General features: G+C 36.0%; 2 protein-coding genes across 7 annotated transcripts; both read right to left on the bottom strand.

Moving 5' to 3' along the window:
• Positions 1 to 2,723: 2,723 nt before the first annotated feature.
• Positions 2,724 to 20,764, bottom strand: Cmc4 (C-X9-C motif containing 4). Of its 3 annotated transcripts, none has more exons than XM_027923002.2 (3): positions 20,486 to 20,764; positions 13,709 to 13,776; positions 2,724 to 3,085 (listed from the first exon to the last, which is right to left on the bottom strand). In XM_027923002.2, the coding sequence occupies exons 2-3, from the start codon at positions 13,764 to 13,766 to the stop codon at positions 2,943 to 2,945; spliced, it is 201 nt and encodes a 66-aa protein (XP_027778803.1). In that variant the 5' UTR covers positions 13,767 to 13,776; positions 20,486 to 20,764; the 3' UTR covers positions 2,724 to 2,942. The 3 variants fall into 3 exon arrangements, with proteins under 3 accessions (XP_027778803.1, XP_027778801.1, XP_027778800.1); XM_027923000.2 differs by lacking the exon at positions 20,486 to 20,764 and adding an exon at positions 20,231 to 20,318; XM_027922999.3 differs by lacking the exon at positions 20,486 to 20,764 and adding an exon at positions 14,806 to 15,254.
• Mtcp1 (mature T cell proliferation 1) lies at positions 15,181 to 20,318 on the bottom strand. 4 transcript variants are annotated; one of them, XM_027922998.2, is made up of 5 exons: positions 20,231 to 20,318; positions 15,794 to 15,945; positions 15,491 to 15,661; positions 15,358 to 15,409; positions 15,181 to 15,271 (listed from the first exon to the last, which is right to left on the bottom strand). In XM_027922998.2, the coding sequence occupies exons 2-4, from the start codon at positions 15,896 to 15,898 to the stop codon at positions 15,362 to 15,364; spliced, it is 324 nt and encodes a 107-aa protein (XP_027778799.1). In that variant the 5' UTR covers positions 15,899 to 15,945; positions 20,231 to 20,318; the 3' UTR covers positions 15,181 to 15,271; positions 15,358 to 15,361. The 4 variants fall into 4 exon arrangements, with proteins under 4 accessions (XP_027778799.1, XP_071462491.1, XP_071462492.1 ...); XM_071606390.1 differs by having other exon boundaries at positions 15,794 to 17,226; positions 20,231 to 20,311; XM_071606391.1 differs by lacking the exon at positions 20,231 to 20,318 and adding an exon at positions 17,471 to 20,223.
• Positions 20,765 to 20,820: the final 56 nt, after the last annotated feature.

Below are 20,820 nucleotides of genomic sequence, written 5' to 3' on the forward strand. Positions count from 1 at the left end.
TTCCATGAGGGAAACTCCTACACGCAGTCCTGTAGGAAAATTAGACTGATCCCCTGTCATGCATGTCTAGTATGATTTCTTGGAAATTAGGTCCAGAACTAAAAAGGGTTCTCTGCCCAATAGTCACTTACATAGTATTGTTACCACTGTTGACCGGTGACGAGTTCTTGCTTCCCCAATGTTGAAGAATAACACCAAGGCAAGGTCAGAGTAGAAATTAGAAGTTTATTAAAGGACAGCAGAAAAGACTTCTCCTGGAGGAAGAAGGGGACCCAAGAGGTGGAATCCGTGGAAGGGATGTTGTCTCCCCTTTTTATAGTTCTTTCAGTGATGGAATGTAGGTGGGAAGGCCCGAGGGGTGGGACACAGGTGGGCCAAAGAAGTAATCTGGTCAGGAAGGACTTCTGAGTCAGCACCTTTTTGCTGGGGGCTGTTCATTAACATTTCTTTGAGGTGGACTTTGGCCTAGGGCCTTTTTGGGACTTCATTAACATTCCATGAGCTGTCCTCTGCGTTTCCCGGAATCATTGCCAGCATGGCCTCCATTTTAGATTTCACTTGGCATTAGACCCGATTTATCTAACTACACTGGCTACCTAACTTTAAATCTGGCTTCAGTATTAGTGTGAACTCTTGGAAAACAGGATGGAAACCTAATTTATTTCTTGACCTGATTTCCCAGAAATCTTACAGTGTGGCTTATATCTGTGATGCCTTTATTCTGAAGGGATCATGAATTTACAAACTATTTTTCTAAAGAAAACAGTGTTGCACTTTTTTCACATTTTTGACTTGCCAAAACTTTTTCCAATTTTAAAATGTTAAGAAATGACATGATTATTGAGAACAGTGCTTCTCAACCTTTTTTGCACATGGGTGTATCATCTGTAGAACTGTAAAATCTACTGATGCCTGGCTTTCATCCTAGAGATTCTGACTTCAGTGGTCTAGGGTGCTGTTGTGGCAGCCTGAGGTTTCAAAATGTTGCAGATGTTTCTAATGAGCAGCCAGGACTGAGAACCACTGAAGTAAAAGAGTTGGTAGCTGGTACTAATAAAATTATAGTTCTGCTATTAATGTGACTACTTAATAGGACTTCAATATCATTATAAATTAAGTGCCCTACAACTTGAGATACCTGCTACATACTGAACAAGAGTACGATATTACAGTTCACAAAATTTGAGTAGATGCAAGGAAGGGAATTGTACTGTGGTGCTTTTTTTTAAATCTCTAAGATAGAGGATATCATAGTTTCCAACTTCCCTGAAGACTGAGTTTCACTGTTAATATCAACTCCTATCACAAAAAACATCTGAATGTTAAACCTTCTCTAATGGCTATTGTATTTTTATCTACATCATAATAATGGCTAAAGAGAATGAGATTGATTAAACCAATGGCTTCCAATAGATCTGTTTAAAGGAAGAAAAATTGTTTTGAATCTTTCAAAACTCTAAATACCTGGCAGCAGGGGGACATTGTTAAGAAAGCCACAACTAAAACACAGAAAAGCCATCTATTTGATTTGTAATGGTAATGTAAATCTTAGCACCACAATCTATTGATAATTTTAAATGTAATTTAGATCCATAGATGATGTAAACATTATAGTTGTAAAATGCTTTATTAAATTGTTTTACTATTAACATGAGAGTTTATTTAAATTATTTCATGGAAATTTAGCACTGTTTCCCTGGTGTGTGGACCAGACATCTCTAAAGCAACATTTCTCTTGTCTGCAAACTGGATTCACAATGGCAATACAATAGTCCTTTCCAAAGAATCATAATTCACATTAACATAGGAAAAACTCCAAAGTCCAACAGGAAAGAAACCTGTTTACCTGTGTTTAACCTAGTATTCCCCAAATATCCAAAGATTTTTTTTTTCATTACTATTCCTAGAAACACTTTCAGAAATGCTGCTTTAAAGAAACAGTTTGTCTAGGGGCTGAGGTTGTAGTTCAGTGGTAAAGGGCTTGCCTAGGACATGTGAGTCACTGGGTTCAATCCTTAGCACCACATAAAAATAAATAAAATAATAAAGGTTAAAAAAAAAGAAACAGTTGGCCTAAAATAATGGCATTTAGTCATCAAGGACCTATCAGAATTTGCTCATAAAGTCATCTTTTTCTTTTTGGAAGGAGGGGCAATGGCAGTTCTAGTATCTATTTGAGCCAAGTGGATGGCCATAAGGTAGCTGTCAATTGCCAAAAGGCTTCATTCAGTAGATTTTTATTAATATCTGGATTTATTAGAGCAGGTTTTGACTATAAGGATATAAAAAATAGGTATATGAACTAAGATTTTTTATTTTGTTCCTGCTCGCCTGACTTCCAATGGAATGTTTTTCTTCATTCACAATAAATTAGGGATCACTAAACATTACAAAAATCATTTCTATGCCTTTCATACCACTGAGTGAAAAAATATTAAGCACCTTCTTCTGACTAGGCACTGTGGTGGGGATGTAAAGGCAGAAAGAACTATTCCTACTGGCACCTAGAAGGACATTTTGTATTATTGGAAGTACAACAGGTATGGAGTTAGGTTAAAGGAAGTTTTGAGTTAATTCAGCACGTAATTTATGCTTGTTACCCTGGAGGCATGAATCTTCACCTCATGTCTCATATGACTGGTGGTATGAATTCAAGTGCTAAAGAGAATTCATTAGTAACCTGTACTGAAGATCCTTAAAATACACTTAATACCAAGCCAAAATTTTTCACTTAAACAGGTTTATTTTAGCAGCTCAATTTTATGACATTCTACACATGTCTTAATAAAATCATCTGTTCTGCATAGATGGCATATTCCACTAGCTCTTACAGTTGATTTTTCTTTTGCTATTTGCTGCTACCTGGCCTAAAGAAAGGAGGATAAATAAAATGTGCTTGGTAGAAACATGGAGCAGCATTTAATTAATTCTTCAGCAGAACTTTACTTTGCTGGAGACTTCAGTGTCTGGTTTTCTTCTTTTTCAAATCCTGAACAGACGAGAGATCTTCCCTTGGGATATCGAGCACAACACTTACGCAGTTCTTCGATAACAGCCTGACACTTTGATTCGATGTAGTTGTTGGCTGCAAAATAGACAGGGAGACCCCAGTCATGATCTCACATGGCTGAGAAGGTAAAAAGATCAGTACTTACTATCTCTTTTAACTATGGAACTGGAAGAAAAAAGACATATCTAAGTCAATGAAATTCTTTCTGATTTAGATACCTGTCAATAGGTCAATTAGGGAAAAAAAGTATGATGTACAAAGTACTTGAAAACTTTTAGTGCATCATTTCCTTTTACTAGTGAGTTAATAGATTATCTTTCTTCTAAGGCAGTGGTTATTATTAGTATTAGTAGTCACTGATAAATAGAAAAATGTACAGGACCCACATATGTAAACATGATTTTTAAAGGTTATAAATACACATAGAGAATATACAATAAAGACCTTATGGCCTCCATAGCCTAAAATATTATCTGCTTGGCTCTTCACAGAACACATCTGCAGAGTCCCTAAGTAGGGAGAACTTGATGTAAAAGATTTTATGTCAGCTGCAGGTAATCTGAGAAGCTGCATGGAAGTTAACTATACCACTTACTAGTTATGTGACCCTGGACAAGTTACATAATTTCTGAGTCTATTTTTCCAGCTCAAAAAGGGCAGTCATAGTAGTATCCATCTTGTGTGAAAGGATTAAATTTTTTACCATGTGTAAAGCCCTTCACATCTAGCAAGTGTATAGTCTTTTCTGCTTTCACTGTTTCATATTGCACCAAGAGTATGGAACCAACTTTTTAACTTGGTTCTTGTTCTCCTATTGTCTTATTGTCCTTTTGAGTTACTACTTCAAATCATATAAGGATTTATTTAGGAGAAGAAATTATAAGCAAAAAAATTAAAAGCCCACATTTTTTCCTTTTTTATTAAAGTTGGAGAGAATAAAGAAAATTATGACTAAAATGATATTATTATGCTTTGTATACAATAAGAGACATGAAAAATTGTGCTCTATTTTTGTAATATGAAATGAATTGCATTTTGCTGCCATATAGCAAATTAGAATTAAAAAAATTAAAATGGTATTATGCATCAACATTTTAGAATAATCTAAAAGACTATAAAATAGTGCTTCCATCATAATATGAACCAAGATAAACGAAATAAGGGTTTTCTTTAGGTGGTGGGTATTTGGGGAATCCTTAACCATTTCTCCTTTACTTGTTTCTATAATTTCAAGAGCATCCATCTATTACTTTAATAATGGGAAAATTACCAAAAAGCCAATTTTCAGGTAGTTCTATAGCTTTTTTTTAATTTGTTCTGGCAATAATCATTTGCTGATAAAAAATAAAATCCTCTAATATTTGGTCATACTAAGAGGCTGAATTGAAGCTAAACAGGCAAATAACATCAAATATTCCTTAATAGAAATTCACTTTTCATACTGAGTGAATTGCTGAATCTGGCAGCCTGAATTCCAATTGTATTTTCAAACCACCTTATACCAAATTGGTTTAAATAAAAGAGTGGTCAGTTGCAGCTTCAGTGAAGCCTGGTTTACTCTTTTCTTTTGTCTTGCAGTGCTGGAGACCAAACTCAATGCCTTGTACATGCTAAGTAAACACCACTGAGCAATTACCCCTGCCTTGAAGACTAGTTTTAAAATGAGTCAATTTACAAAGGACTTTGCTCCACATAAGAATTAGAACCAAAACATTAAAAATCAAAATGGTAAGAAATATTAAGCATCTCTATAATAACTTTGAACGAAAATGGTCTCAATTCTCCAATTAAGAGACAGGCTGGCAAAATGGGTTAAAAAATAAGACCCAATTATATATTGTTTGCAAAAGACTCACCTTGCAGGCAAAGACAGCCACTGTGAAAGTGAAAGGATAAAAATGGATATACCATGTGAATGGAGTCAAAACAAATTACTCTCATCCGACAAAGCAAACTTCCAAGTCAAAATTAACCAGGAGAGAAAATATCATACTGCTAAAGGGAAGAATCCAACAGGAAGATATGATAGTATATATTTATGCCCCAAATGTTGGTGCACCTAATTATATAATGCAGACACTACTTTTGGTATAAAGACTTGGATAGATCCCAGTATGAAAATACTGGGTGATTTCAACACACCCCTCTCACCAACAAATAGATCATTTAAACCTAAAAAAAATACTATAAACCTAAATGAAATCTATAGAAAATTTCATCCAATAATACGTGAATACACTTTCTTCTCAGCTGCTCATGGAACCTTCTCCAAAATAGACCATATTTTAAGTTATAAAGCGAGTCTTCGCAAATATAAAAAAAAGATTGATATATTCCCTTGAATCTTATCAGATAATGGAATGAAATTAGAAATCAATACTAAGAAACTGTAGAAACTATATAAACACATGGATATTTAACAATAAACTTTTGAGTGACAGATGAAACCGGTGACATTTGAGGAGAAATTTTAAAATTCCTAGAATTGAATGAGAATAGACATAAAACAAACCAGAAACTGGAACACTATGAAGATGATTCTAAAAGGAAAATTTATAGCTATGAATGCCTCCCTAACAAAATCATAAAGATTCAAAATAAATAACCTAATGATGTACCTCAAAGGTCCCAGTGAAACAAGAACAAATCATTCCCAAATAAGTAGTAGGAAAGAAAGAATTAAGAGCTGAAATTAATAGAGAATAAAAAGTAATACAAGGGATCAATGTAACAGAGTTGGTTCTTTTAAAAAGATAAACAAGATTGATAAGCCCTATGTAAACTACCCAAAAATAGAGAAGATCCAAATTAATAAAATTAAGAGATGAAAAAGGAGATGTCATCACAGAAAACTCTGAAATTTCAGAGACTACTTTAAAAACTTACATTTTCAATCAGAAAATCTAGAAGAAATGGACATGTTTCTAAACACATACAAGGTATCAAATCTGAACCAAAAAGATTGAAAATCCAAACAGACCTAATAAGTAATGAAATTAAACTAGCAATTAAAATCCTTCTAACAGCCAGGTTTGGTGACACATTGTAATCCTAGCAGTTTGGGAGGCTGAGGCAGGAGAATCCAAGTTCAAAGTCAACCTCAGTAACTTAGCGAGACCCTGTTTCAAAATGAAAAATAAAAAGGGGGCTGGGGATGTGGCTCAAGCGGTAGCGCGCTCGCCTGGCATGCGTGCGTGTGGCCCAGGTTCCATCCTCAGCACCACATACAAACAAAGATGTTGTGTCCACCAAGAACTAAAAAATAAATATTAAAAAATTCTCTCTCTCTCTCTCTCAAAAAAAAAGGGGGGGGGGCTGGGGATGTGGCTCAGTTATGACTCAGTGGTTAAGAACTCCTGAGTTTAATCCCAAATACCAAAAAATAAAAAAAAAAGCCTTCTAACAAAGAAAAGCTCAGGACCAGATGGATTCATAGCTGAATTCTATCAGACCTTTAAAGAAAAAAAAAATAATGCCAGTGTTCCTGATAGTATTCCATGAAGTCAGAAAAGGGGGGCACCCCCAAATTCATTCCACGAAGCCAGCATCAACTTGATACCAAACCTTATAAACACGTCAAATAAAGAAAACCACAGGCCGATATCCATGATGATCATAGATATAAAAAATCTTAATAAGATGTTAGCATTTCATTAAAAACCACATTAAGAAGATTGTACACCATGATCAAATTATTTTTATACCAGGGATGCAAGGATATTTCAACATATGCAAATCAATAAATATAATTCATCACATAAATAGATTTAAAGACCAAATCATATGATCATAATAACAGGAGCAGAAATAAGCCTTTGATGAAATCTAGCACACATTCATGTTAAAAGCACTGCAAAAAACTAGGGACAGGAGGAACTTACCATCGCACCATACAGGCTATATATGTCAAACTCAAAGCCAGCATCATAGGGAATGGGAGAAAACTGAATGCATTTCCTCTAAAATCAAGAACAAGACAAGAATATCCACTCTTACCACTTCTATTCAATATAGTCTTTTAAACTAGCCAGAGAAATTAGGCAAGAGAAGGGAATCAAAGAGATAAAGTAGGAAGAGAAGAAGTCAAATTATCACTGTTTGCAGATAGAATTCTATACATGAGACCCAAAAATACTTCAGTAGAAGACTTGTGGAGCTGACAAACACTAGTCAGCTGATATTCATCAGCATTTATTGATTTTTGTATGTTGAAACATCCTTGCATCCTTAGAATAAAACCAATTTAGACAGGCGTGGTGGCATATGCCTATAATCCCAGTGGCTGGGCAGGCTGAGGCAAGAAGATCACGAATTCAAAAGCCAGCCCCAGCAACTTAACAAGGCCCTAAGCAACTTAGTGAGATCCTGTCTCTAAATATAAAAAGGGCTGGGGATGTGGCTCAGTGGTTAAACGTCCCTGGGTTCAGACCCTGGTACAAAATCAAATCAAACCAAACCAAACAACAACTTGATCATGATGTATACAATCTTCTTAATGTGTTATTGAATATGAAATGCTAATATTTTATTAAGGATCTTTATATCTATGTTCATCAGAAATATCAGTCTGTAGTTTAATTGATGTGTTTATATGGTTTTGGTATCATGGTGATGCTATCTTCATAGAATTAATTTGGGAGTCCCCACCCTTCTCTACTTTATGGAATAATTTGAGGAATACAAAATCCACTTTAAAAAAACCAATAGTTTTACTATACACCAATAATGAACTGCTGAGAAGGAAATCAGGAAAAAATTTCTTTCATGATACCCTGAACACCAACCAACCAACCAACCTATGGATAAATCTAACCAAGGAGGTGAAAAACCTCTACAATGAAAACTATAGAATATTGAAGACCTCGGAAGATGGAAAGACCTCCTGTATTCCTGGACAGGCAGAATTGAAGTTGTTAAAATGGCCATATCACCAAAAGCAATCTGTAGATTCAATGCAATCTCCATTAAAACACCAATGACACTCTTCACAGAACCAGAAAAAGCGGTCCTGAAATTCATATGGAAGAATAAAAGACCCAGAATAGCAAAGCAATTACGCGCCACACTACCTGATCTCAAATTATACTACAGAACTACAGTAACAAGAAACAGCATGATATTGGCAACAAGATAGACATAATGACCAATGGAATAGAAAAGAAGGCAGAAAACATATTCATACAGTCACCTGATCCTTGACAAAGGTGTTCAAAACATACATTGGAGAAAAGGCATCCTTTTTAACAAATAAAGCTGGGAAAACTGGTTATTCATATGTAGAAGAATAAAACTATTTCTCCGTATCTTACCCTACACAAAAATCATCTCAAAATGAATCAAAGACCTAGCAATTAGACCAGAAACACTGCAACTGCTAGAAAATAGGAGAAACACTCCATCATATAAGTGCAGGCAATGACTTCCTCAATAGGACTGCTAAAGCTCAGGAAATAAAACCAAGAATTAATAAATGGGATGGTGTCAAAGTTTCTGCACAGCAAGGAAAACAATTAAGAGTGTAAAGAGAGTGATGAAAGAGCAAAGAATTATAATGCATTATGCTGTCATATATAAATTAAAAAACATATAGTCATCTGAAATATATAACTTTAAACCAAAGAAATTTCACAGCATTTTTCAAAATAAATAAATAAATAAATGTAGGTATATAACTTCTGCCTCAGTATTTCCACAACAAAGAATATGTTCTAGATTTACAAATTCCTATGTTCAAGCAAGATACACTTATGATGTCATTCATTCCATAACTGTAATCTAAAAAATGAGGAAGGAAGCAAGCAAGCAAAAAGAAGGAGAGGATGAAGAAAGAAAGAAAAATGGAAAGAAAGGGAAATTACCTATTGAAAAAAGACTGATTAGTTAAATAAATAACGCAATATGCAGCCAACTGGGAAAAAAGAGTGTGAAGAGAAAGTCTTTGGAATGGGAAAAAATCTTTGCCAGCTACTCTTCTCTAACACAGGATTTAGATCCAGAATATATAAAGAACTTGAAAGAATTATCACCAAAAAACAAACCAATCAATGAATTAAACAGACATTTCACAAAAGAAAAAAATACAAATGGTCAACAAATAGGAAAAAATGTTCAACATCTTTAGAAATAAGGAAATTGCAAATCCAATCTACACTGAGATTTCATCTCACTTCCATTAAAATAGCATTCATTAAGAATATAAAAAAATACAAAAAGTAATAAATGCTGGTAAGGATGCAGGGTAAAAGGAATACTCATTCACTGTTGATGAGACTGTAAATTAGTACAACCACTATGGAAATCAGTAGGAGGTTCTTCAAAAGACTAGGAATGGAAGCACTACATGACCCAGCCATACCATTTTGAAAGAACTAAATTCAGCATATTATATCAATATGTATATATTGTGTTTGATTCTCAGCACCACATACAAATAAATAAAGGTCTGTCAACAATTTTTAAAAAAAATTTAAAAAGAAGAGTAAATTATGTCATTTGCTGGTAAATGGATGAAACTGGAACACATCGTGGTAAGTGAAGAAGTCAAACTCAGAGAGTCAAGAGTAGATAATATGCAGAAGCTAGAGAGAAAACAGGAATAAAAAAGGGGATCTCATGAAAACAGAAGGGAGACCATTAGAAAAGAAAAAGGGGACCAGGATATCAAGGAAGGGATAGAAAGGGCAATTGTTAGGGAACAGAGTTGAATAAATTATGTTATATGCATGAGTGAACATCTCACAATGATCCCACTAATATATATAATTATAATGTACTAATAAAATGTTTTTTTTAATGAAAGTAAAAAATTAAGAGTATTTTTGCGTTTTTAGATATATTAATCAAGGAGCATGCTTTAAAAAATAGTAAGAACACTAAAAAAAAAAAAAATTGAGGAAGACCTTAGAAGAGGGAAAGATCTCCCATGCTCCTGGATAGGCAGAATTAATCTTGTCAAAATGGCCATACTACCAAAAGTGCTATATAGATTTAATGCAATTCCTATTAAAATGCCAACTATACTACAATGACATTCTTCATAGAACTAGAAAAGAACAATCATGAAACGTATATGGAAAAATAAGAGACCCAGAATAGCCAAAGCAATCCTTAGCAAGAAGAGTGAAGCAGGAGGCATCACAATATCAGACATTAAACTATACTACAGAGGTATAGTAACAAAAATAGCATGGTATTGGCACAAAACAAACACGTAGACCAATGGTACAGAATAGAAGACACAAAGACAAACCCACATAAATACAGTTATCTCATACTAGACAAAGGCATCATAAACATTTATTGGTGAGAAGATGGCCTCTTCAACAAATGGTGCTAACAAAATGAAATTAAACCCTGATCTCTTACCCTGCATGAAACTCAACTCAAAGTGGATCAAAGATTTAGGCACTAGAACAGAGAACCTGTGTGAAATAGAAGAAAAAGTAGGCCCAAATCCTCACCATGTCAGCCCAAGTTCTGACTTCCTTAATAAGACTCCTAAAGCAAAAGAAGTAAAATCAAGAATCAATAAATGGGATGAATTCAAACTAAAAAAGATTGTTCTCAGCAAAAGAAACAATAATATGAAGAGAGAGCCTACAGAATGGGAGAAAATCTTTACCACATACACCTCAGATACAGCACAAATCTCCAGGATATATAAAAAACTCAAAAAACTTAATACCAAAAAAAAAAAAAAATCAATAAATGGGCCAATGAACTGAACAGACACTTCACAGAAGAAGATATACAATTGATCAACAAACATGTGAAAAATGTTCAACATTTCTAGCAGTTAGAGAAATGCAAATCAAAACTACTCTAAGATTCCATCTCACGGGCTGCAGTTGTGGCTCAGTGGTAGAACGCTCGCCTAGCATGTGCAAGATACTGGGTTCAATCCTCAGCACCACTTAAAAATAAAATAATGGTATAAAAAAGGATAATGACTTAAACGTGCATGCAATTAAAAAAATAAGATTTCATCTCACTGTCAAAATGGCAGTTATCAAGAATACAAGCAACAATAAATGTTGACAAGGATGTGGTGGAAAAGGTACACTTATACATTGTTGGTGGGACTGCAAATTGGGGCAACCACTATGGAAAGCAGTATCGAGATTTCCTCAGAAAACTGGGAATGGAACCACCATTTGACCCAGCTATCCACTCCTCAGTTTATACCCAAAGGACTTAAAATCATCATACTAAAGTGATGCAGCCACATCAATGTTTATATCAGTTCAACTCACAATAGCTAAACTATGGAACCAACCTAGGTCTCCTTCAACAGATGAATGAATAAAGAAAATATGTATATATATATACACAATGGAATATTACTCAGCCTCAAAGAATAATGAAATTATGGCATTTGCCAGTAAATGGATAGAACTAGAGAATATCATGCTAAGCGAAATAAGCCAATCCCCCCAAACCAAAGGCTGAATGTTTTCTCTGATATGTGGATGCTAATTCACGATGGGGAGTGGCTAAGAAAGAATACAATTACTTTGTATTAGGTAGAAGGGAGTGAAGAGAGGGGAGGTGTTTAGGGGTAGGAAGGATAGTAGAATGAATCTGACATTATTACATTATATTACATATTATTACATTATGTCCTATGTACATAAGGACATGTGATTCTACATCACATACAACCAGAAGAATGAGAAATTATACTCCATTTATATATAATGTGTCAAAGTACATTCTACTAAAAAAAATAAGATTTCATCTCACTGTCAGAATGGCAGTTAGTTATACAAGCAATAAATGTTGCTTGTATAACTAATTAAAACAAATAAAAACAATACTTGTGGGGTGGGGTTGTGGCTCAGTGGTAGAGCACTCATGTAGCATGTGGGAGGCCCTGGGTTCAATCCTCAGCACCACATAAAAATAAAATAAAGGTACTGTGTCCAACTACAACTAAAAAATAAACATTTTTTAAAAACTGTTTGGAAGACTCCTTTCTAGGTCCTATTAGAAATACTATATAACTAGTAGCAAAAACAAATGTTTTAATGAGCTAAATGGTTATCTTTAGAAAAATAAAAATACTTTGTATGTAATTTATCAAATGTAAAATACTATACTAGATCTTATTTTAAATTAGAAACAGAAAACTAGAATCACCACCCCTCTAGGAACAGTTTGGTAAAAGAATGAGATCTAGACCAAAACCTACCACATTTAAGCATGTAATCATCACCACTACATAATCATCACACTTTTTGTTTATTGGGGGGTTTTAGGGGTTCAAAAATTGGTTTATAACCTTTAATTGTGTAATCATTGCATGATATGATTCTGTTCATCACTATTATAAACAAAGCAGCAATGTAAATATATATATGTGTGTTTGTGTATATATAAAGATATGTTGTAAAATTTACTCATATTATCCAGTATTATTTGAAAAGCAACATTTGATAAAATCTGGCAAATATTATGTATGCAAGATTTTTTTAAATATTTTTTTGAAATTTATTTTTAGTTATAGATGGGCACAGTACATTTATTCATTTATTTATTTTTATATGGTGCTGAAGATTGAACCCAGTGCTTCACGCAAGCTAAGCAAGTGTTCTACTACTGAGCTACAGCCCCAGCCTCTATATGTAAGATTTTGATAAGAAAAAACTGGCTCTTGGGAGGGGCTAGGGTTGTGGCTCAGTGGGAGAGCGCTTGCCTAGCATGCACGAGGCACTAGGTTCAATCCTCAGCACCACATAAATGTAAAATAAAGATATTGTGTCCACCTAAAACTAAAAAATAAATATTTAAAAAAAAGCAAAAACTGGCTCTTTAGAATAATAGACATGTGTTAATTGTAGGAACTACTTCCCAGGAATTTTTTATTCACAGTCATTTTTTGTCTAAGTTTTACTCAAATTCACTGTTTTTCTTTTAGCCTAAATTTTTCATTTTAATTATCTATTTGGCTTTTTTTTTTCAGTGCTGGGGACTGAACCCAAGGGTGCTCTACCACAGAGCTACATCCCTATCTCTTTTTTCTGTTTTTTGAGACAGAGTCTTGCTAAGTTGCTGACGCTGGCCTTGAACTCTCCATCCTCCTTCCTCAGCCTCCTGATCAATAGGATTGGAGATATGCACCACTGCGCCCAGCCATCTGTATGTATTCTTGTTGCCATGTGTTTAAAATTCCCTCAAAATTTATGTGGAAAAAACAAAATAAAAAGAACTTTGCTCAGCTCAGGAATTCTCAACTCTGGCTGTGCATTAAAATCATCTCATGCAGGACATGGTGGTGCATACCTGTAATCTCAGTGGCTCAGGAGGCTGAGGCAAGAGCATCACAGGTTCAAGTCAGCATCAGCAACTTGCAAGGCTCTCAGCAATTCAGCAAGACCCTATCTCAAAATAAAAAAAATACAAAGGGCTGCGGATGTGCCTCAATAGTTAAGCACCTCTGGGTTTAATCCGTAAAACAACAACAACAAAAATCTGCTTAACTCTCCAGAATGATTCATGTTCAGACCCTAGCTCCAGGAATTCTGATTTAATTGTTCTAGGCAAGTCGTTAAAACTCTCCAGATGATTCTAATGTACAATTAGGATTGAGCTCCCCTAACTTAGAGCATATCACTTTTTATTTTTTGTATAAAAGAATAATTGGTCTCTTACAGTTTACAGATAAAGTCAAAAATATCTTAAAAGCATTTTACATACTACCTTGTAAACATTTCTGTATTGCACAGGCTTGTTTCTGGCACGGATCCTTTTGCGGCATATCCAGAAAACTAAAACAAGAAAAATGATTTTTATTTTGCTTTTTTACTCATAAATAAAGCTCCTTACATGGAATTTTCTTCAGAGACAATTAAAAATTACACTATAAATACTCTTCCCGTGTAGGATGAACCAACTGTATTTTTATAATATCCAGTTCTTTAAGGTTAGAAGAAATAAATAGCTTTACATGGGAAAAAAATCCTTAAATTCAATGTACTCGTCCTGCATATTGTAAACAAATGTTGGGCCAGAGGAACTGATGCTGCAGGTCAATGGGCCTAGACAGCTGCCCATTTGTATCATTCAGAGAGGAAACCCTTAATAAATGATTAAATTTCCTCAGCCTTTTTCCTCACTACTCATGTGTAAAATGAGATCATACCTACCTCAAAGGATTGATGGAAGAACTAAATGTGATAAAGATATAAAGTGTATAGAATAGTGTCTAGAAGGCAGTAAGTAAAGATTCAAAACATGGTGATTATTATTACCAAGACTCTTTTTTTTTTTTTTTTTTGGAGACAGGGTCTTGCTATATTGCTGAGGTTGGTCTGGAACTCCTGAATTCAACCTGCCCTCAACCTGCCCAGGAGCTATGATTATAGGCGCATGCCACTGCACCCAGCCCAATGCTTTAAAAAAAACATTTTAATGTATATAAACTGTTATAATTACTTTGACTCAGGAAATTCTTTATAGGTGGTAAGTCCTTTCCTAGAAATCAGCAATGTTTGTCTACTATGTCCTGAGAAAGGTGCTTATTGATTAAGCAGCTAAAATGAGTTTGTGGAGCTCTTATGGAAACCAGCCTATTTAAAATATGTAACCAAAGAAGGAATTTTAGTGCCTACAATCTTGATGTGCAACTTCTAATAATTGGAAGACACAATTTCAGAAAGAAAAAAGGCCTAGAAGCCTTTGTAGCTAATTTCATCAATGCAAATAATTTTTTTTTCAGAATCCCCTAAGTTCTCAATAGATACAAATTAGGTCAGTACTGGGATGGGAAACACCAGAGCAAAACCTAGGATATTTACAGGATGGGAGAAGGAAAGGCAGGTGAATGTGCTGCAGGGCAAATAAGCGACAAATAGATGTTGATGCTGCTAGGAGCTGCTCTCTTCTCTCTAAATCAGTACCAAGTCCTTGGTGATCAGGGCATCTGTTCTGTAGCACGTGCTGATTTTTGTGGGATTCATCAGATCCCAGTTCCAGCCGATGATGTCCATTAAAGGTTCTATGGCAATTTCCAAAGGAGTCAATTTCAAGTTATGTATCCTACTAAATGCTTTTGTTGACTCATTTTGTGCCTGTATAACCCTCTCTCTGCAGTGTCACTTGCAGTATTCTTCATAACCCTTCCTAAACTTCTGTGTTCTTGATGAGTTTTTCAACTCATGCCCTCCCCCCTGGGCCCAAGGGTGGGTGCACTGCAGTGGTGGATGAAGTGATTGCCATATACTGAACAGAACAGAGGAGCATATCTTCCTAGAATCCCAGCACCTGGAAAAAAAAATCATTAAAATCACCACAACGGAATAGAGTGAAAACAAAGAAGGGGAGGAAGGGGGAGAAATAGAAATACATACCGGGTTAATCATCAGGCAAAAGCTTAAGCAACAGCTCCTGTACTCCCCTGACCTGTCAGGAAAAGAAAAGTTTATAGAGTACTCTGTTATGAGAGTTCTAATACAATGAGAAATGACTAAGCAATATGTGTACCATTAAATGATGCTGTATCTGCCACAAGCGAGAGTTGTTATCCATGTAGCGCTCCTCTGGGTAGAGTTGCCACATGAGAGGTAGCTGGGAGGTTAGAAGATGACTTGGCCTAGCTGCATTACCTAAGGGAACCTGAATTTGCTGGACTCGTGCCCTTAGGAAACTTGTCTCCTAATGGAAGAGAATGATTAAAAAAAAAACACACACACACACACACACACAAATATTTCAGAATATTGAGACTGGTTAGAAACCAAGTTACTTGAAAGCAAAATCAAAGAAATAAGCAAAATGAAAAGTTACCTCTTCCACAACGGCCACCCATGTGCGCTGGTATTCGTCGCGGTAGATACCCTCTTGGTGAACCCAGAGGTGATCGGGTGGAGCCCCCACATCCTCTCCTGCCATTCTGGGCTTTGGGTTCCAATTCTAGCCCTGCTTTTCTCCACCTAAGCCTGTAGCACCCGTGCACAGGACACAGGTGTGACTTTTGGGGTTTGAATAACTCACCAGTGAGTAAGGTGCCCTGTGACTAGGAACCATCAATCAGAACCAAACCCCATAGATGTCTATTTGCACAGCCTAAATAGAACTAAGGACATCTGAAACTTTCTGCAAGACTAAAAGTGACACTGAGGAAACATTCAGGCAAAGCCTCAGGTAATGCTAACTGTTGACTGCAAAGCACTCAAGAATTCGAAGTGAGTTTTGTGGAAACCTAGGATAAGCAGTACAGGAGGCTAGGTACTGGTCTCATATTCTTTGCATTCACAAAGAAATGTCTGACAAAATGTAAGCAATAGAGAATGCACAGGAGAGTGCCTAAGGACGCAGTATTTTGGCAGGAAGTCAGTAACATGGACATATGCATGCCATATTCCTTAGGTAAAAGCCACTTCCAAGCAGTTTCCATTTTAATAAATGTAAGATTCTGAACCACATGCATGGATTTCTAAACTGGAATTTAAAATTTAAGGACAAAGGACCTATTTATCAGATCACTAGAAAAGGTTACTTATAGCAGCTGGGGATTTCTAGATGATTTCCATGTTTGAAAAAATATTTAGGGTAGCTTCATGGAGTTTCTGAGCTGCAAGAGACTTTAGGGATCATGGTGATGTAGAGCTGAGTGAGAACAAATCATAGTTATCCATCTAGATCTTTGTTTCATTTTAATAATGCTGCAAGATGTTACAAGAGTCCATTTTTTTCCCATTGAGGCATAGGTTTAAATTTTTATCTCCCAAGCCAGAAAAGCCCCTCTACCCTTTGAGAGATCTAAAGGAAGCACAATTCCCAAAATATTTGGGTGGCAGGACAAGCTCTTTGCATAACAATCCTCTGCCCAGGCTGGGATCTCATTTTAGGAACTTACAATAATTTGAGATGCATTTTGCACGAATGAATCTTTTTGTCCTAACTCAGCATTGTGGCAGTTTCAAAGGTAAAGGTCTACCTTTTTCAGAGAAGATAGGGCAATGTGGAATCTGTTCCACTAAACAAAGACCTCCTATTCACATTAGGTGGCCATTAGGTGGGAAAGAAAATGTAGCATAGCTTGGGAGGTTGTTAGAGCCTTCAGAGTGAGATTGTCTAGAGCAAACCAGATGTCAGAACTCATATGATGCAGGAACAGGAAAAAGTCAGAAATAAGAATTAAACTAAACCAAGCCCTCTTTTACAAGGATAACAATCTGAGTCTGATTTTTTCCTTAATAATGTTAAGTTTTCCTTTCCTAAAAAGGAAAATAGAAAAATACTTTTATACAGGTAAGGAATGGTTTGACTTTTGTGAATAATTTGAGAGCATCACAGTTGTTTCACCCACCATACCCTGAGTAGATCTGATTCTGAGCCTGGCGTATGCTGCTGTTTTCACATGAATGTGCTTCCTCATTTCAAACTCATTAAAGATGAAACTCTTTCACCTTAACCAAATCCTGACAATAGTTCTCCTGATCCTGTACACTCAAAACTTACGAATTATCTTGGATTTCTTCTTCCTTCTTCTTCTTCTTCTTCTTCAATTCTTATATCCTATCTGTCACCTATTCCAGCAAGCACCACCACTACCACTGTATTCAAAATAAACTTTCCCCCAAATACCATGTTCATTTCAAGCTTCATACTTTTCATCTTCCTTCCGACTTGTCTAAAATACATAAGTCTCTATATTTTAAAGCCATTTTTTCCATATACCAGATAACAATCATTCTGCTTCTCTTCCCCAGAGCTTTGGAAAGAAAAGTCACAAACAATATCCAGTATATGCTATTATCAAAATAAAAAGTTAAAACCTTGATTTTGAGCACCAAAAACAAAAAACAAAACAAAACAAAACAAAAACCCATAATTGTTGCCAATATTTTTTTTTTAACTAGAAGCCAAGTGTTAAGGGTTTCAGGACCATATCAACTTCATAGATCCTATCACAACAACACATTAATGTTTAAATTTCTTTTGAATGAAAACAAATTTATATTGGATATACTATATTAAAGTAAAATAATTACAGTGGCAGAGAGGGTAAACAAATTGGAGATGATGTTTTGAGTTACTATGAATCACTACAAAGGGTTCTTATGAGTTACTACAAAATATTCTCAGAAGAAAGGCAATATGCTGTGTTGCCTTGACCCAGAGGTTAACATGCTGGGCACTAGGCAAGATAAGCCTGGAAACAAACCTCAGAACATTACCCTGAACTTGGGCTTGCTACGAATCAGAAAGCATGGTGACTCAGAGAAAGACAACAGCAGTGATCAAGGGACAGAGAAGCTACCATAACCAGGAATGAACAACATTCTCAGTAGAGAAATGCAAAGGCTGAGCAAGAGGAATCAGATCAAAGCCTATAAAAATGACAAGCTGTATGAATGGAACACCATTTCCTTAAACATGATTCTTAGAACACTTGTTCTCAACATTTTCCTTAGTCAAATAATTTTGGGAATATTGGAGAGTGATACTACCACAGCAAAAGCTCCAGCAAGTTATGCAGTAAAAAAAAAAAAAAAAAAAAAAAAAAAAAAAAAAAAAAAAAAACTATGCTATTTAATGTTTCCCAAATTTATTTGACTAGTGATTTGGGGGTTTTTGCATAGATCCTTGTTCACAAAATTTAGGACTCCTTGAACCAAAATGGTTAAAACTTCAAGATAAACTTAGGTACAAGGTACAAAACAATACAGAGAATATAAACCTTTGCAATTCAATTCAAGCAATATAACCATCTGCAAATAAAAAAGTATTTTAAAATGTTTAGATATATTTATAGCTATGTTATCCACTAAAACAGATTTTCCCCAAGGAGGTTACATTGACACCAGAGACCATATTAGCCTAGACAGATTTTTTTAGGCATTTTGTAAATTAGGTTCTAAATGGATAATATATAATCTAGAAGAGCTTCCTTAGGTAGTGATCTAAGTAAAACCATCACTTTTTTTCCTTTATAGAATAACTGTTTTGTGCCTTTTATGAAAAATATAATTTGTTTAAATTTTCAGATGTTTGAACAGTTTTTAAACATTAATCAGTTGAATATGCATATTTTATTTGAAGTCTTTTAATAAACTCATCTAATAACATTGGGTGAAATTATCAACAAACCCTCAAATCAGCCTGACCTGTGTATGATCTGTGATTCTGTAAGTCATAAACTTTGTGACCGTGGACAAGTTAACTTCTCTCCATCTCAATTTCCTGAGGTGTAGGATGAAAATTATGTCTAGCACATAATAAATTTGCTATAAATGTTAAAAGTTTTTTTGCACTCCATTAAAAGTTTGGAGGTGTAAAAGGTAGGCATAAGAATTATAAAAGTTAGTTAATGTCATTCTGTTATGAGATTGACGCCCACAACAAAAAGACATGTTTTTCTCTTTGAAGATGCCTAAATAAACTTTATAAATTCAAAATATCCCATTTGAACAAACAATAACGAGAAGAATAGCTGTTGCTGTCCCATCAGGACAGGGTGCACTAGCCATATACAGTAACTGAAAATAATATATAACATAAAATGAAAACTTAAGAGAAAATGTTGATAGTTCCAATGTAATCGTACAGTTGGAAAATTTTCCAACCTTCAGTATTATCAAAATTTATCACGGAAAGCTGTGCCATGTGATCTTTAAGCATTAGGTAAAAATGGAGGTTGCTGGCATGTACATTACAGCTAGTTCACTGATTTGGAGCCCTATTTGTTGGGAGACTTGGGTTGGAACTGACTTGGGAGAAAAGAGCATAGCATCAACACCTCTTCAAGTAGCAGCTTGGGAATGTTCCCTTTCCAGTACTGCCATATCTGCCTGTCTACAGAAATACACAGGAAATAGAAAATCAAATCAGAAACATAAACGCGGATGGACTGTGGAGGCAACATGGCATGTAATTTTCTTTTATATAGAATCGTTCCTAAAATCCTCGTATAAACTTGTGACTTGGAAGATCTGTACTTTTAACCCTGGCACGATGACATACCGCAAAATAAAATTACTTTCATAATGTAATTTTACAATGTCTGGTACCATTGAGACATGATCTGAGGAAACTTGTTTTCTGGATATCTGATGTGATATATCCGAACGTGAATAAAACCTGAAGTCCCCTAATTCCTCTTCCCCGTATCAAACAAATAGATACCTAAGAGCCTTTGTAAAAAGTAGCAGCAGCCAAGCTCAAGAGTGATACTTTTTCAGATACAGTATAGCACTGTTTCTGCAAAAGGTTACTCACATGAATATAACGTTTCTTGGGCTAATTTCTCCGCCACGAGAACAGCTAGGCTAAAACTTCCAGGTCTCCCACCCCGGGCCACTCGAACCAAGATCGTGACGTGAGCCCGGGAAAAGCCGAGGGGCAACCCCAACCGAGGTCACTAAAACTGAAGTTGCAAGGCGCTGGCCGGCAACCGGAAGTAGTCCAGGGAGAGTTGTACGAGATTCATGGGCTGTGACTTGGAAATAAAACAAAATAAAACAAAACCTTAACTGTTTTAGGACCGACTTTCAAAAGAGCGTCCCTCTGGCTCAAGAGGCCGGCGTTCGCGGAGATGTCGCCTCAAAGGGCTGTCCCCAAAGCGTGTAGGCCGCGCACCGCGCTCCTCGCGGGCGGGCAAAATGGGGGCCGGCGCTCAAGAAGCGCCTGCCCAGGCGCCCGGGCGCCGCTCACAGACCACTCCGCCTGAGGATGGAGAGCGCCGCCTCCCTGCCGCCCCCGCCGCGGGCCGGATACCGCGACCTCCGCCAGCCACCGCCCTTAGCCCCAATGGCCACGCCTGCCCTAACCGGCGCGGGCGTTTCCCAGGTGCTGCTGGGCAGGCCCCG

This window comes from Marmota flaviventris, chromosome X (genome assembly GCF_047511675.1).
Source record: "Marmota flaviventris isolate mMarFla1 chromosome X, mMarFla1.hap1, whole genome shotgun sequence".
In the NCBI taxonomy this organism is placed as follows: domain Eukaryota; kingdom Metazoa; phylum Chordata; class Mammalia; order Rodentia; family Sciuridae; genus Marmota; species Marmota flaviventris.